Source organism: Hyperolius riggenbachi, chromosome 8 (assembly GCF_040937935.1).
Source record: "Hyperolius riggenbachi isolate aHypRig1 chromosome 8, aHypRig1.pri, whole genome shotgun sequence".
In the NCBI taxonomy this organism is placed as follows: domain Eukaryota; kingdom Metazoa; phylum Chordata; class Amphibia; order Anura; family Hyperoliidae; genus Hyperolius; species Hyperolius riggenbachi.
The window spans coordinates 41,276,912-41,292,981 of NC_090653.1; the positions used below are offsets into that span (position 1 = coordinate 41,276,912).

General features: G+C 46.6%; 1 protein-coding gene across 1 annotated transcript in view; it reads left to right on the forward strand.

The window, feature by feature from the left end:
* Nucleotides 1-16,070, forward strand: part of SLC44A4 (solute carrier family 44 member 4) — a 146,850-nt gene that overhangs the window by 113,803 nt on the left and 16,977 nt on the right. The window contains exons 12-14 of the mRNA XM_068250284.1: nt 7,088-7,187; nt 9,244-9,336; nt 14,599-14,701. Of these exons, the coding sequence (XP_068106385.1) occupies nt 7,088-7,187; nt 9,244-9,336; nt 14,599-14,701 (296 nt within the window). The remainder of the gene's footprint in view (nt 1-7,087; nt 7,188-9,243; nt 9,337-14,598; nt 14,702-16,070) is intronic.

Sequence of the window (16,070 nt, forward strand, 5' to 3'; positions counted from 1 at the left end):
CTCGGTCATACAACCTACCACCTAAATGAATTTTACCTCTTTTTCTTGTCACTAATACAGCTTTCTTTTGGTGCTATTTGATTGCTGCTGCGAGTTTTAGTTTTTATTATATTCATCAAAAAAAATTGTAAAAAAAAATGACTTTTTTAACTTTCTGTGCTGACATTTTTCAAATAAAGTAAAATTTCCTATACATTTGAGCGCGAAAGTTATTCTGCTACATGTCTTTGATAAAAAAAAAAACATTCAGTGTATATTTATTGGATTGGGTAAAAGTTATAGCGTTTACAATTACAAACTATGGTGCCAAAAGTGAATTTTCCCATTTTGGAGCATCTCTGACTATTCTGACCCCCTGTCATGTTTCATGAGGTGCTAAAATTCCAGGATAGTATAAATACCCCCCAAATGACCCCATTTTGGAAAGAAGACATCCCAAAGTATTCACTGAGAGGCATGGTGAGTTCATAGAAGATTTTATTTTTTGTCACAAGTTAGCGGAAAATGACACTTTGTGACAAAAAAAAAAATGGAAAAAAGTTTCCATCTCTTCTAACTTGCGACAAAAAAAAAATGAAATCTGCCACGGACTCACTATGCTCCTCTCTGAATACCTTGAAGGGTCTACGTTCCAAAATGGGGTCATTTGTGGGGTGTGTTTACTGTCCTGGCATTTTGGGGGGTGCTACATTGTAAGCACCCCTGTAAAGCCTAAAGGTGCTCATTGGGCGTGGGTGTTTATCTCTGTAAATGACAATTTTTTGATTTTTTTTTTTTTTTTACACACAATTGTCCATTTACAGAGCTATTTCTCCCACTCAGCATGGGTATGTGTAAAAATACACCCCAAAACACATTATACTACTTCTCCTGAGTACGGCGATACCACGTGTGGCACTTTTTTGCTCACAGTTTAGGGCCCCTAAAATGCCAGGGCAGTATAGGAACCCCACAAATGACCCCATTTTAGAAAGAAGACACCCCAAGGTATTACGTTAGGAGTATGGTGAGTTCATAGAAGATTTTATTTTTTGTCACAAGTAAGCGGAAATTGATTTTAATTGTCATTTTTCACAAAGTGTCATTTTCTGCTAACTTGTGTCTTCTTTCTAAAATGGGGTCATGCACTTGGAAGGTGATCTGACGTCGGATCTGCGGGCGATCTATTGGTGTGGGTGGGTGATCAGATTGCCCGCAAGGGGCAGGTTAGGGGCTGATTGATGGGTGGCAGTGACAGGGGGTGATTGATGGGTGGCAGTGACAGGGGGTGATTGATGGGTGATTGACAGGTGATCAGTGGGTTATTACAGGGAAGAACAGATGTAAATAATGCACTGGCGAATTGATAAGGGGGGGCCTGAGGGCAATCTGAGCGTGTGGGCGGGTGATTGGGTGCCCGCAAGGGGCAGATTAGGGTCTGATCTGATAGGTAACAGTGACAGGTGGTGATAGGGGGTGATAGGGGGTGATTGATGGGTGATTGATGGGTAATTAGTGGGTGTTTAGAGAAGAGAACAGATGTAAACAATACACTTGGGAGGTGATTTGACGGCGGGTTTGCGGGCGATCTACTGGTGTGGGTGGGTGATCAGATTGCCCGCAAGGGCAGGTTAGGGGCTGATTGATGGGTGGCAGTGACAGGGGGTGATTGATGGGTGATAGGTGATTGGCAGGTGATCAGTGGGTTATTACAGGGAAGAACAGATGTAATTAATGCACTGGCGAATTGATAAGGGGGGGTCTGAGGGCAATCTTAGTGTGTGGGCGGGTGATTGGGTGCCCGCAAGGGGCAGATTAGGGTCTGATCTGATAGGTAACAGTGACAGCAGTGACAGGTGGTGATAGGGGGTGATAGGGGGTGATTGATGGGTAATAAGTGGGTGTTTAGAGAAGAGAACAGATGTAAACAATACACTTGGGAGGTGATCTGACGGCGGGTTTGCGGGCGATCTAATGGTGTGGGTGGGTGATCAGATTGCCCGCAAGGGCAGGTTAGGGGCTGATTGATGGGTGGCAGTGACAGGGGGTGATTGATGGGTGATAGGTGATTGGCAGGTGATTGGCAGGTGATCAGTGGGTTATTACAGGGAAGAACAGATGTAATTAATGCACCGGCGAATTGATAAGGGGGGGTCTGAGGGCAATCTGAGTGTGTGGGCGGGTGATTGGGTGCCCGCAAGGGGCAGATTAGGGTCTGATCTGATAGGTAACAGTGACAGGTGGTGATAGGGGGTAGAGCCAGGACAAGGTCCTCCAGCACCCAAGGCTGAGACACCAAAGTGCGCCCCTCCATCCCTCCCACTCCAGCCATCGCACACTGATTGCTATTAGACTAAGAGGTGCCACAGGGCCCACAACCTCCCCAACACCTTAATATCTAGTTATCTGGCTTGCAGTCACTGCCATGTATCCCCTTTTCTTATTTCTTTCTGCTTCAAACACAATTAAGAATGACAGCTGTATGAATTCTGCGCCCCCTCCTACACTGCGCCCTGAGGCTGGAGCCTTTTCAGCCTATGCCTCAGCCCGGCCCTGATAGGGGGTGATTGACTGGTAATTAGTGGGTGTTTAGAGAAGAGAACAGATGTAAACAATACACTTGGGAGGTGATTTGACGGCGGGTTTGCGGGCGATCTAATGGTGTGGGTGGGTGATCAGATTGCCCGCAAGGGGAAGGTTAGGGGCTGATTGATGGATGGCAGTGACAGGGGGTGATTGATGGGTGATTGACAGGTAATCAGGGGGGATAGATGCATACAGTACACAGGGGGGGGGGGGGGTCTTGGGAGAATCTGAAGGGTGGGGGGGTGATCAGGAGTCCCCAGGGGGCAGTTTAGGGAATTTAAAAAAAAAATAGTGTCGACAGATAGTGACAGGGAGTGATTGATGGGTTATTAGGGGGGTGATTGGGTGCAAACAGTGGTCTGGGGGTGGGCAGGGGGGGGGCCTGAGGGGTGCTGTGGGCGATCAGGGGGCGGGGGGGGGGGGCAGATCAGTGTGTTTAGGTGCAGACTAGGGTGGCTGCAGCCTGCCCTGGTGGTCCCTCGGACACTGGGACCACCAGGGCAGGAGGCAGCCTGTATAATACACTTTGTATACATTACAAAGTGTATTATACACTTTGTAGCGGCGATCGCGGGGTTAACAACCCGCCGGCGCTTCCGAACGGCCGGCGGGTTGTCGTCGCGGGTGGGCGGAGCCACTTGCCGGGGGAAGCGCGCGTCATCAATGACACGGTCGCTCCCCCGGCATGCCGAAAGGACGCAACGGCCTTGGGCGTATTGCAGTCCTTTCGGCGTCCAGTTTGCCGCCACCCATCGGCTGTGGGCGGTCGGCAAGTGGTTAAATAACAACGTATTCATCTCAGATACTTGATAATTTAAAGCGGAGCTGAAGAATTGGAAAAAAAAAGAGTTTCACTTACCTGGGGCTTCTGCCAGCCCCCTGCAGCCGCAGCTCACTTTCAGTAATTTTTTTTTCTCAATTCTTCAGTTCCGATGGATGTTGGCTGTAAAGCCTCATCTACACGATACAATTTTCCATCAGATAGACGGATCTATTAGGTAGATCTAATAAGAAATTGCATCGTGTGTAGACGTCCAAATTGTTACAGATCAATTTTGCTATAGATTTTGCTTTGATAAGTACCCAAAATCTATTGCAAAATCTAACGCACTCCGATTGGACCGGTTGGAAATTATCTAATAGATCCGTCTAAAGGAGGCCACACACGATACAATAAAATGATCCAATTTTACAGCAATTCGATAAAAATGATCGTATCTCCCTAAAAATCGAAAGCTTTTTTTTTCAATCAACTGAAAAATCCGATCGGATTTCCCATTTTTTTTCGATTTATATCGATCCGGAATGCCAAATATTTCTCTTCAATCAGTTTTATCATAAGTAGGGAAAAATTGAACATAGGTGTGTGGTACATTGGTCATATTTTTGAAATGTTATAGTCAGTCAGATAAAATGATTGCAGTTCTTAAAGAGACACTGAAGCAAAAAAAAAAAAAAAAATTATGATATAATGAATTGGTTGTGTAGTACAGTTAATTACTAGAACATTAGTAGCAAACAAAAAAAATTCTCATATTTTTATTTTCAGTTATACAGCTTTTTTTTTTTTTTTATAACATTGCATCATTCTCTAAGGGCCCGTTCACACTGCACGCGTTTCCAGCCGCGTTTTGGAAACGCGTGCAGGTGGCCAAAACGCACGACATCAGACATTGCATAGAGTGCACTGTCTGATGTTCACACTGCATGCGTTCCGGACCTGTGCGGTCCGGGAACGCATGCTGCACGCAGATTTTGCAAAAACGCGTGGCTGTCCCATTCACTTTTCAGTGATGGGATCAGCCATGCAACGCACACGAACGCGGATGGCCATGCGTTCGTACGCGTTGCGGTCCGCACGCGTTCCGCACGCATGGCCATCCGCATTTCTGATCTGAACGGGCCCTAATACTTGCAGTTTACACATTATTCAGCATTCTAAAAGTTGTTGCAGTACAGGCAGTGAACTTTTGACCTGTCCTGAACTGTTCTCTGCAAAAGAAAAACACAATACAGCTGAGATAACCCAATCAGAAGTCAGAGCTCTCCACCACTTTCAACATTGCAGAGCTCAATGGCTATTTGCATAGATAACTGGAGTTTCTTAACTCTTCCTGTACTGGAAATAAATATTATTTGACTTATGTCTCTGCTCCTAATGCTTTATTTCTTAGCAGTACTACACAACCAATTCATTATATCATAATTTTATTATTTTTTTTTGCTTCAGTGTCTTTAAATTGAACAGATATTTAAAAAATTGTATGGTGTGTGGCCACCTTTATACATCCAGATCTGAAGGAAAATTGTACAGTGTAGATGAGGCTTAAGACAGTACACTACTGCCATCTCTTGTTTAAGATTGGTACTGCAAGTGCTTCATCAAGGTCCATACAATGTTAGTTGTCTGATCACGAGGATCAGACCTGGCAGTGATCTGTGATTCTTGCAAGTCCATTTGACTTTGTACAGTTGTGATCAGGCCTAGTGGTAAATTTTGTTTGAGATCAAAGGCCAAATCACTTTCTAGAGTTAAGCTGTATAATGATAAAAGGGCAACTGCTCAGTTGATTCTTGCTATTTCTGTTTAAAGAGGCCCTGTAGTGACATATAGTGGAATGCAGTAAATTATTTAGGATACTCACTTTTACATTGTTGCCGTAATGTGATTCATTACGTTATTTCCACTACAGTTCCTTTTTAAAAAAACAACCGAAGTGAGATGAATATGGAGGCTGCCATATATATTTTCTTTTAAACAGCCCTGCTGATCTATTTGACTGCAGTAGTGTCTGAATAACACCAGAAACAAGCATGCAGCTAATCTTGTCAGATCTGATAATAATGTCAGTCTCTATGACGGCAGAGCGCTGTGCGCCGGTCAGGAGCCGCTTTTATTGGCTCCTGACCCTGTCAATCAATCTAAGCCAATAGGATTGGCTTACAGTGATGACAGGGCCGGGAGCCAATGAAAACTGCTCCTGACCGGCTCACAGCGCTCTGCCGTCATAGAGACGGCAGGGCACGAGCGAATTGGGGCAGGGTCAAAGCGGCGAGATCGGCGTGGACATGTGGTCAATGGGACGTTGAGCCTAAGTCCAGTCAGGGCCTCAGCACCACCTGCTGGACGCAAATTCAACGTACGTCGGTCCGGATCCAGTTAATAAACTAACAATCTACCACACACCATTCAATTTTCATAAACATTGATCAGAAAAATCCACCCTTCCCGAGCAACTTTTATCAAATAAATACAGGAAATCTGATCGGATTTCTTGCTCGAACAACGTAAGAGCTTTAGATTTTGTGGGGAAATCTGATCTCTTTTTTTATTGAATTGAAGTAAAATCTGATCATTTTATTGTATCTTGTGTGGCCACCTTTATTCTGCTGTAATTTATGATATATGAACTAGTAGCAGTATTCAGGGCCGGAGCTACCATAGGAAAAAATAGGCAATTGCCCCAGGGCCCCAGAGCCTGTAGGGGCCCACAAGGTGTCCCTCCCCCATCTTAAAGCTGGCCATACACTGGCCCGATTTGCGCCCGTTTCGACAGCAGATTCGATCACTGGGATCGAATCTGCTGCCAATCGTTCACGCTACACGCCGAATTTCGATCCATTTCGTCCGATCCCGTCGATCGTGCCGTGCAGAAAATAACCGTCGATCGCCCGCGGGTAAAGAGCGCATCGCTAGCGGCGTTCGAGTACCCGATGACCGACGCAATAGAGCCCGCATACATTACCTGCTCCGCCGGCGCGACTCCAGTCTCCCGGTCACTGCTGCTCTGTCTGCGCTCTGGTCTCCATGTCTGGCATGCCTCACTTCTTCTAGCCCGGCAGCGCCCTCTACTGTTTAAACTTCCTGCCGGGCTAGAAGAAGTGAGGCATGCCGGACCTGGAGACCAGAGCGCAGACAGAGCAGCGGTGACCTGGGGACTGGAGTCGCGCCGGCGGAGCAGGTAATGTATGCGGGCGGGGGCAGCAGCAGCAGTACCACCACAACAGATTGTGGACGGTTTCAGGCTGAAATCGGTTCACAATCTGTTTGCAGTAAAGGTGGCCATACGATCCCTCTCTGATCAGATTCGATCACAGAGGGATCTATCTGTTGGTCGAATCTGATGGCAAATCGACCAGTGTATGGCCACCTTAACTGTTGCTCCCCAGGGACTCTGCAGAGTCTGTTAAGTTGGGAGGTGATTGGGGAGGGTCAGCAGCCAGCTCAGGGGCCCAGGAGGGAGATTTGGCTGCAACAAAGGGCCTCTAATGACGCTTTTTGGTCGGGGGTGTCTGTTGGGGGGCCCCCAGGCTTATCTTGCCTTAGGGCCCAATTGTTACTTGAACCGGCCCTGCCAGTATTGGTGATTTCTCAAACAGCACATCAACTGCTGGATGTCCTGATTGTACAGTGTGTTGTGTATCTTCACCCCCAATATTTGTTCTGTACTCTGTACAGCGATACAGAAGATGTTGGCGCTATATAAAAATAATAATAATGTGCGTACTAATGTAATTACAGTGATAATACTCGCCGTGGTGGAAGTTATCCTCCTGCTTCTGCTGCTGTTCCTGCGGAAGAGGATCCTCATTGCAATCGCTTTGATTAAAGAGGCCAGCAAGTAAGTGAGGGTGATGTACCAGAGTCAGGCCCGGATAAACCTCAAAGTAGCCTGTAGACACAGGTGTCCTGGCACCCCAGACTTCGCCCTCCATGGACCTACAAACCCCCTCCGAACCGTACCACAAGTGTGCTGGCTGGCTCTGCTGTCACTTCTCTTCTACTTCCCTTGCCCATCATAGGTAGCTGCAGGTGCCCCTTAGCATTAGATAGCCAGAGGTACCCTCATTATTAAGTAGCTAGAGGTGCCTGCTACTGAAGAGAGTACTGGTCAGTGGAAAGCCAAGACCCGGGTGAGTAATCTGTCATTATTCACTCTGCTCAGGACTCTGCATAGTTAAGGCTTAAGGTGGGAGGGAGGCACTAGGGGAGAGGAGTGAGCCACCTTTCCATCATCAGGCGCCTGTAGGCACGCGCCTCCAGTGCCTTATGGTAAATCCCGTCCTGACCAGAGTCATGCTGGGCGATAGCCTAGGTGCACTTCCGCTGTGAAAGAGGAAGTATCAGGAGGATGGAGTGTGGTGTGGATCACAGTGACCAGAGGCGGCAATGTAGATAAAGACAACATACAGAATTCATAATGCAAGTTTGATGTGCACACCACAGTTGACGTAAAACTTCTAAATGGTAGGAAAGTTAACCCCTCCTCCCGTGGCTCGTGTGCACCAGCAGTCAGATCCAGTTACTTTCACCTCAGGCAAAACTGGATTTTACCTTCACACATACTCATGCCCTCATGATATCGCAGCATTATACTTAGTAATCTTTTTTAGATGTTTTATTTAGGACAGTGTGTGGTGCTGGGCTTCCATACTTTATATATAAGAAGTTTTGAATCGGGATGATATCGGGATGGCTAACTTAAAGAAACTCTGAAGCCAAATAAAATGCTTTTAACTTTTATTAAGTTAAGCACTATAGCTAGAGCTAAAACACCGCATCCCAGCGACAAAACGAGGGGTTTATACCCCCTAATCCCCTGTGCAAAATCCACAACTCTCTTGGTCGTGGACTTTGCTGCCCATGGAGGCAGAGCTTTGAGTTGCAGCTCTGCCTCCATGAGCGTCAATCCACTGCAGATCTCTGCCTCTCCCCACCCCTCTCAGTGAAGGAAGATTGAGAGGGGCGGGAGAGGTGGCGATCAGCGGGGATTGACGTGCGAAGAGGCAGAGCTACAACCCTAAGCTCTGCCTCAATCAGGAAGCGCTACCCGCAATTAGCAGAGGGGATTTGTGGGGTATAAACCCTTCGCTTTTCCGCGGGGATGCGGCGGTTTAGCACTAGCTATAGTGCTTAACATTAAAGAACAAGTGACACCCATGCTAACCTAGAAATAAAAAACACATATATAAGTAGGTAAATACTACTTCTTCTTACATAACAGATGTATTGTGCTATCCACGTACTGATTCCTGTGAATTTTATAAAGGAAAAGCAGAAAATCCTATTCTAGGCAGTGGCCATTTTGCCAAGCCAATGCCGACATCATATCCTTCCTGACTCTTGTTCTCCCCCTCCCTTCTCTTGCTTATTGTGTATTCATTAGCTGCCCTCCTCCCTGAGTCTTCAGACACTCCCAATGAGGTGTATACTAACAACTGCACTGTCTTTTTTTTTTTTTTTTTTTTTTTTTTTTCCTCCTCCAATTGCTGAGTCACCTCAGCTTTGCTTGTAAACACAAGTGAGCAGAGCTGTTTCAGATAAGAAGCTAGGCAGGGAAATAAATGGAAAAGCAGGAATATATTATAGATAAAAAGGATTAGCATCTTTATCACTTAATACACTCAGACCAGTTGCTGTTGAAATTTGATTTTTATGGTGACAATACCTCTTTATTTAATAAAAGTTAAAAGCATTAATTTCTTTAAAAGAAAAAAGAGTAAGCAAGCTTTCGGCTGTAAAGCCTTCATCTGGCTTCAATTCTGTTTGCTTGCTTGGGGGAGGGGGGGGAGCGTATAAATTGAGAGACAATGGCCTGAGGAACACCAGAGCACATAAATTGTATCCATTATTGTTGGTGTAATGAAATTGAGTAACTGTGGTCTTTCTCTCCTCAGGGCGATTGGACACATCATGTCATCCCTTTTCTATCCACTGGTCACATTCGTTCTTCTGCTGGTTTGTGTGGCGTACTGGGGTATCACTGCCCTGTATCCTTCCATCGCATATGTCACAGGGGAGTGTGTGTGTGTGTGTGTGTATATATATATATATATATATATATATATATATATATATATATATATATATATATATATATATATATATATATATATATCCTGTACATGGTACATTGTGTACAAAACAAAATTTACTACAGTATACAAACCTATAAATGTAGATTTATCCCAGAGTAAAGCGCACTTTAAATGACTTTTCTCCAATGTTGCTGTCGCTTACAGTAGGAGTAGGTAGTTACAATCTGACAGGGTTTGGACTAGTCCAGGCATGGGCAAACTTGGACCTCCAGCTGTTACGGAACTACAAGTCCCACAATGCATTGCAGGAGTCTGACAGCCACAGTCATGACTCATAAAGGCAAATGCATTGTGGGACTTGTAGTTCCGTAACAGCTGGAGGGCCAAGTTTGCCCATGCCTGGACTAGTCCATCCCCTCATGGGGGGTTGTCACAAGAGCCTAATGGTCTGACCGCACTTAGCCTTCTAAACGGTGCCAGCGCACAGATCGTGCGAACTCTGGTCGCAGTCAATGCGCCGGAACCGTTAAGAGATAGTCGCAGACAAACCACGAGGGCGCCTGTGAGATACGGGTAATTACAACGTACACACGATTCCCCGGTATCTGCCACCACCACTGGTATGGGCCAGTGGACCCGATTTACTGACTGACTAGTCCTGCGAATAAAACGGTTAAACACACTGTATTCTGTCTAGCCAACAACAAACAAACAGTAGCGTATCTTCAGAGACCCGGGATCAGTTCTGTGTGTGCTGATAAGCAGGGTAGCGGACAGTGAATGACTTGGAGAAAGTCGTTTATTCACGCAATATAAATAATTAATATATACAGACAATTATTAAAATCACAATTATTAAGACAGTAATAGCCAGTATAAAAAATAAAAGAAGGGAGACAAATACTTAGTTCCTGGAAAGATGTCCTTTTTGTGGGAAAAATCAGAGTTCTGGGTTTCAATCAAAGTTCAGAGTTCAGACCAGGTGGATGCCAGCATATCCTCAAGCTGGCACCGATGAGTTCAAGATGTTTTCAGGGTGGAGGACCCTGAGTTTGGCTCCTCTGCCATTCTTATGCCCCTGATTCAGTAGGAGGGAGTGAGGGCGGGCCCACACACCCCCTTAGAACATGAGATGAGTCCTCCCCTTGTCCTGGGGACCAGAAATCATGCCTTAACCATATATGGGCTCTATCTCACAGAACCGTACAGGTCAGGGCAGATTTACTAATATTTTCAGGTCTGCCTCGACGTACCCAGCAGCCTGATACCAAACATGAGGGGTGGGACCCCTGTGGTATCATTAGGGCACTGTTGAACTGCCTAACGGGCAGTCTTTACCTCAGAAGGTTCTGAAATGTTCTCAGAACCAACGCCAGACCGGGCCCTACATGCTCTGTTAGTTTGGAGGGTCTGCCAGCCTGGCAACACAGAAAATATGATACATATAGCAGTTTATGGAATATGAGATACCCCTGGGACTTATAGCAAGTCATTCCCAGGCAAAGGCTCTTTGAAGTTTGGGGCAGCTAGCTAGGTGTCAGCTCCCCTGCTGGGAGGGAGCCGGAGGGTCTGGCTTTTCTCCCAACTAGATTGCTTCTGTCATGGTCTATACCTGATGGATGGGCCATCAGCACAGCTTGAAGCCAGGTACTCTCTGGGCCCAGGCTCATTAGCATATCAAAAGAGCCATCCTGCAGTTCGGCTGATGCTACCTCTCTGCTGGGAAAAGACTCAGCTGCTCCTACACACTCAACCCAGATGGTATCGATTTGAAGCGCAATCGATGCAGAGAATCGAGTGCGATCGCTTTTCTTCACGGGCGGTTACAGGACGTGCCTGCGGCCCCGCAACCGTCCGTGACAGGGGTACTCAGTTATTTCTTTCTGAAATGCAGTTGCTCAGTCCAACTGCCAAAATAGCGTGCAAACGAGTAGGGAAGTTTGCTGACATCTCTGTATAGATCCCTTCCAGGGAGTACACACACACACACACACACACACACACACACACACACACACACACACACACACACACACACACCTTGGGCTCTCCCCTCCAGCTTCAATAACTGTGTGTGGGCAGCGACAGATCCACATACCTTTCGTGCGTTCCAGCGTGGATGCTTCTCTCTCTAGTGTTTGACACTACTTCCTGTTTGTACAGTAAGTTGCGTCAGAGGCTAGAGAGAGAAACTTCCTTGCTGGAACGCAAGGAAGGTATGTGGGTCTGCTGCTGCCCGCCGCTGCACACACACAGTTATTGAAGCTGGATGGAAGCGCAGAGGGGAGAGCCCGTGGGGACGGAGGGGGGGGGGGACTGTCCCCCCTCCCCGCCGAAGTGTGGCCATGGCTTTCCCCTCCTGAAACCCCTCCAGCCCCCCAAAAATTTTCTGTAGGGGGGCTCAGTGGGTCTTAGTAACGCCCCTGATAGTACAGTATCCAGGGCTCCTTAAAAATTGCAGCTGTCACTGAATAAAGGCAGCCACTCGCTTCCTGTGAGTGCTCCAATACCTCTGTGGGCAGGACTTGCAACAACTTTCTGCTCACACGTGAGCCAATCATGAAGTCTCTCTTAAAAATGCAGCCAATCATGATAAGCCACTCTTATCTGTAATGTGAACGGCTCCTCTACCTCAGCGGAAGGGATTTAGTTCTCTACTCTTCAGTTTTGCAGCTAGTAGGCCCCCTCTGATCTGCACTACAGGTGAAAGTACCCTGTACTATTCTCCACAGGGTACCAGGAGCGTCATTGCTAATAAGGGAAGAGATGCCCAGGAGTGCATACAATCCCGTGGGAGGGCCGTGACAATACTTTTATCGGTGATTGCAAAATGGAAGTGGTACCGCTGCATCCTTTTTTGTTTTGTGTTCGCATGATTCCTCATTTTCCCAGCTGCTTATTTGTACAGCATGGTATATGCAGCACCAGTGCCATTCTTCTTGTCTTACAAATATTATCAGGCATCAGCTCACCTGCAACCAGCCTGAGGAGAGCAGCCGACCATGGGTTACACACTGACATGCATGCACCACCCACTGTTTTACTACATCCAGAGTCAGCATCAATTAGGGACCAAAAATCATGTATAAAATACTTACTGTTAGCGATAGCGACATTGGGAGAAAAAAATATTTATAGGGAGTTTTACTCTGGGACGAATGTACTTCTTATATGTATGCATACATGTGGATTGAAATTAAATTTTGTGATAGTTATGGTGCTTTAAGCCACAGTGATGCGACATGCCTGCTGGTTTAACTGGTCAATTGCCTAGTACACACCATACAATTATCTGTTAGATTCTTCTGTTACATTTTCTGTAATGCTGGGCATACATGGTTAGATTATGCGCCGGTATCGAGCCGGCACGTCCGCGCGGATCGATCCCCGCTCGTCCCCGCGGGCACTTCCTTATCTGCTTTTCGTTTCTACCATTGTCCGCACGCAGGGATCGAGCGCGGTATTGACCCGCCGCGGTGATCGGACAGGTTGAATATTATCAATCGAGCCATCAGTGGCTCGAATGATAATATAAAACGAACCATGTATGCCTAGCATCAGATTTTCTGTAATTAGATTATTTTCTGTAAAGTACTGGTCATTATCTCTGGTGCATTGTCTTCTGGTTATCTCCTGCTGAGTAGAACAATGCCTACGGTAATTGCTAGGCAGATAGATGGTTAGATAGATAATTTCCAACATGTTGGAAATTATCTATCTGGCAGGTAAAGCTGGCCATACACTGGCCCGATTTGCGGCCGTTTCGACAGCAGATTCGATCACTGGGATCGAATCTGCTGCCAATCGTTCGCGCTAAACGCACCCGTCGATCCGATTTCCTCCCGAAATCGGATCGGTCCGTCGATCGCGCCGTGCGGAAAAATACCATCGATCGCCCGTGGGTAGGGAGCGCGTCGCTAGCGGCGGCCGATCCGATCAGGTATACATTACCTGACGCTGGCTCCCGGGCATCTTCTTCGCGCTGCGTCCATCCCAGCGTACATTAACTTCCTGTGTCACTCCAGTGACCAGGAAGTTCAAATAGAGGGTGCTCTATTTGAACTTCCTGGTCACAGAGTGACACGGTGTACGCTGGGATGCGGTGCGGGGTGCAGCGCGGAGAAGCGGACCCGGAGCCAGCTTTAGGTAATGTATACGGGGGGGGGGGGGGGGGGAGGGACAGGCTGCAGGAGCAGCTAAACAGATTGTGATCGGTTTCAGGCTGAAACCGATTCACAATCTGTTTGCAGTAAAGGCAGCCATACGATCCCTCTCTGATCAGATTCGATCAGATAGGGATCTGTCAGCTGGTCGATCTAATGGCAAATCGACCAGTGTATGGCTACCTTTAATCTTACAGAAAATCTTATGCTGGGCATACACTGTTAGATAGTGCGCCGGTATAGAGCCAGCGGCTCGATGCCGGCGCGTCACCGCTCATCCGCGCGGATCGATCAGGGCCAGGCCGAGGCAGAGGCTGGAGAGGCTCCAGCCTCAGGGCGCAGTGTAGGAGGGGGCGCACAATTCATTCAGCTGTCATTCCCAATTGTGCTTGAAGCAGAAAGAAATAAGAAAAGGGGATACATGACAGTGACAGCAAGCCAAATAACTAGAGATTAAGGTGTTGGGGAGGTTGGGGGCCTTGGGGCACCTATTAGTCTAATAGCAATCAGTGTGTGACGGCTGGGGTGGGAGGGATGGGGGGGCGCACTTTGGTGTCTTAGCCTTGGGTGCTGAAGGACCTTGTCCCGCCTCTGGGATCGATTCCCGCTCGTCCCCGTGGGCGCTTCTTATCAGCTCTTCGTTTTTTATTTATTGTCCGCCCGCGGGGATCGAGCGCGGTATCAATCCGCCGCGGTGATCGGACAGGTTGGATCTTATCAATCGATTGATAAGAACTATCTAACCATGTATGCCCAGCATTACATAAAATTGTATGGTGTGTACTAGGCATATACGTAGGATGCGTATTCCAGTGATAAGAAACATGCCAGATACGTAAAAGCTGCCTACATGGGAACCAGCATTGCATTAGTCAACTGCAGGAACCAAGCAGAAACAAACACTGGGATTCTCTGGACATGCCTTATCAGCTATACTGGGGATGATTTACAGATATAAAAAAGGAAAAATACAGAAAACACAAGGACAAAATTCAGTGTTGCCCCCTGCAGGCCAGTCTGAAAGTCATGATGACTCCTTAACTCCCCTCAGATATCTGGCAACTTCTGGAGGACCAGAATTTGTGATCTCTACAGTGAACGCCAGCTCCCCCGGGTGCAGCAACATAACCGCAAACCAATCTTGTGATCCCAGCGTGAGTTTGTATTCTTAACAAAGCCGTTATGCTCTCTGGGGCTCGTTCCTAAAGATTGATTTGAGCTCATTGTTTTCCCTCCTGTTTCCTTTCATATTGATCAAATTGATATTTTCAGACAGGTCCAATCATTTTTCTGATCAATTTTGGATGGAAGTGATTGGCATATCGATCAGAAAAATGATAATAGATCAGACCTGTTGACCCATCCATCTGATTGAAAATTGCATGATGGGTACCAGGCATTACTAATATTGGGCTTAAAGAGAATCTGTATTGTTAAAATCGCACAAAAGTAAACATACTAGTGCGTTAGGGGACATCTCCTATTACCCTCTGACACAATTTCGCCGCTCCCCGCCGCATTAAAAGTGGTTAAAAACCGTTTTTAAAAGTTTGTTTATAAACAAACAAAATGGCCACCAAAACAGGAAGTAGGTTGATGTACAGTATGTCCACACATAGAAAATACATCCATACACAAGCAGGCTGTATACAGCCTTCCTTTTGAATCTCAAGAGATCATTTGTGTGCTTCTTTCCCCCTGCATCTCTCATACACTGAAGTTTCAGGCTGCTCGTTTCTTCCTGCAAACAGCTTTGCCCTTGTCTGTAATTCTTCAGTATGTGAAAGCACAGCCAGCTCAGAGGACGATTTATCCAGCTTGTAAAAGATAAGAAAGAAGAGAGAATCGGAAACAGTAAATTCGGGCGCCTGAGGCTAGTGGACAAATCGGGCGCCGCCATTCACTTCTATAATAAATATCGTTTAATGGGCGCCCGGTAGGAAAAAAGGGCGCCGGAGAAAACTAACGTTTTAAAAGCGGCGCCCGGAGACTTAATGTTTTATTACTGTTTCTCATGATTACACATTATTTAATGATTTATACATGTTTAAATATTATTTTTAAACGAAAACCAGTACAATATTTTCCCAAACATTATTTTTAAACGAAAAACATTATTTTTATTTTTTTATTTTTTTTACATTATTTTTAAACGAAAAAAATAACAGGGGGGTCTTAGGTTTAGGCACCAACAGGGGGGTCTTAGGTTTAGGCACCAACAGGGGGGTCTTAGGTTTAGGCACCAACAGGGGGTCTTAGGTTTAGGCACCAACAGGGGGTCTTAGGTTTAGGCACCAAAAGGGGGGTCTTAGGTTTAGGCACCAACAGGGGGGTCTTAGGTTTAGGCACCAACAGGGGGTCTTAGGTTTAGGCACCAACAGGGGGGTCTTAGGTTTAGGCACCAACAGGGGGGTCTTAGGTTTAGGCACTAACAGGGGGGTCTTAGGTTTAGGCACCAACAGGGGGGTCTTAGGTTTAGGCACTAACAGGGGGGTCTAGGGGTTAGGGGTAGGTACAGGGAGG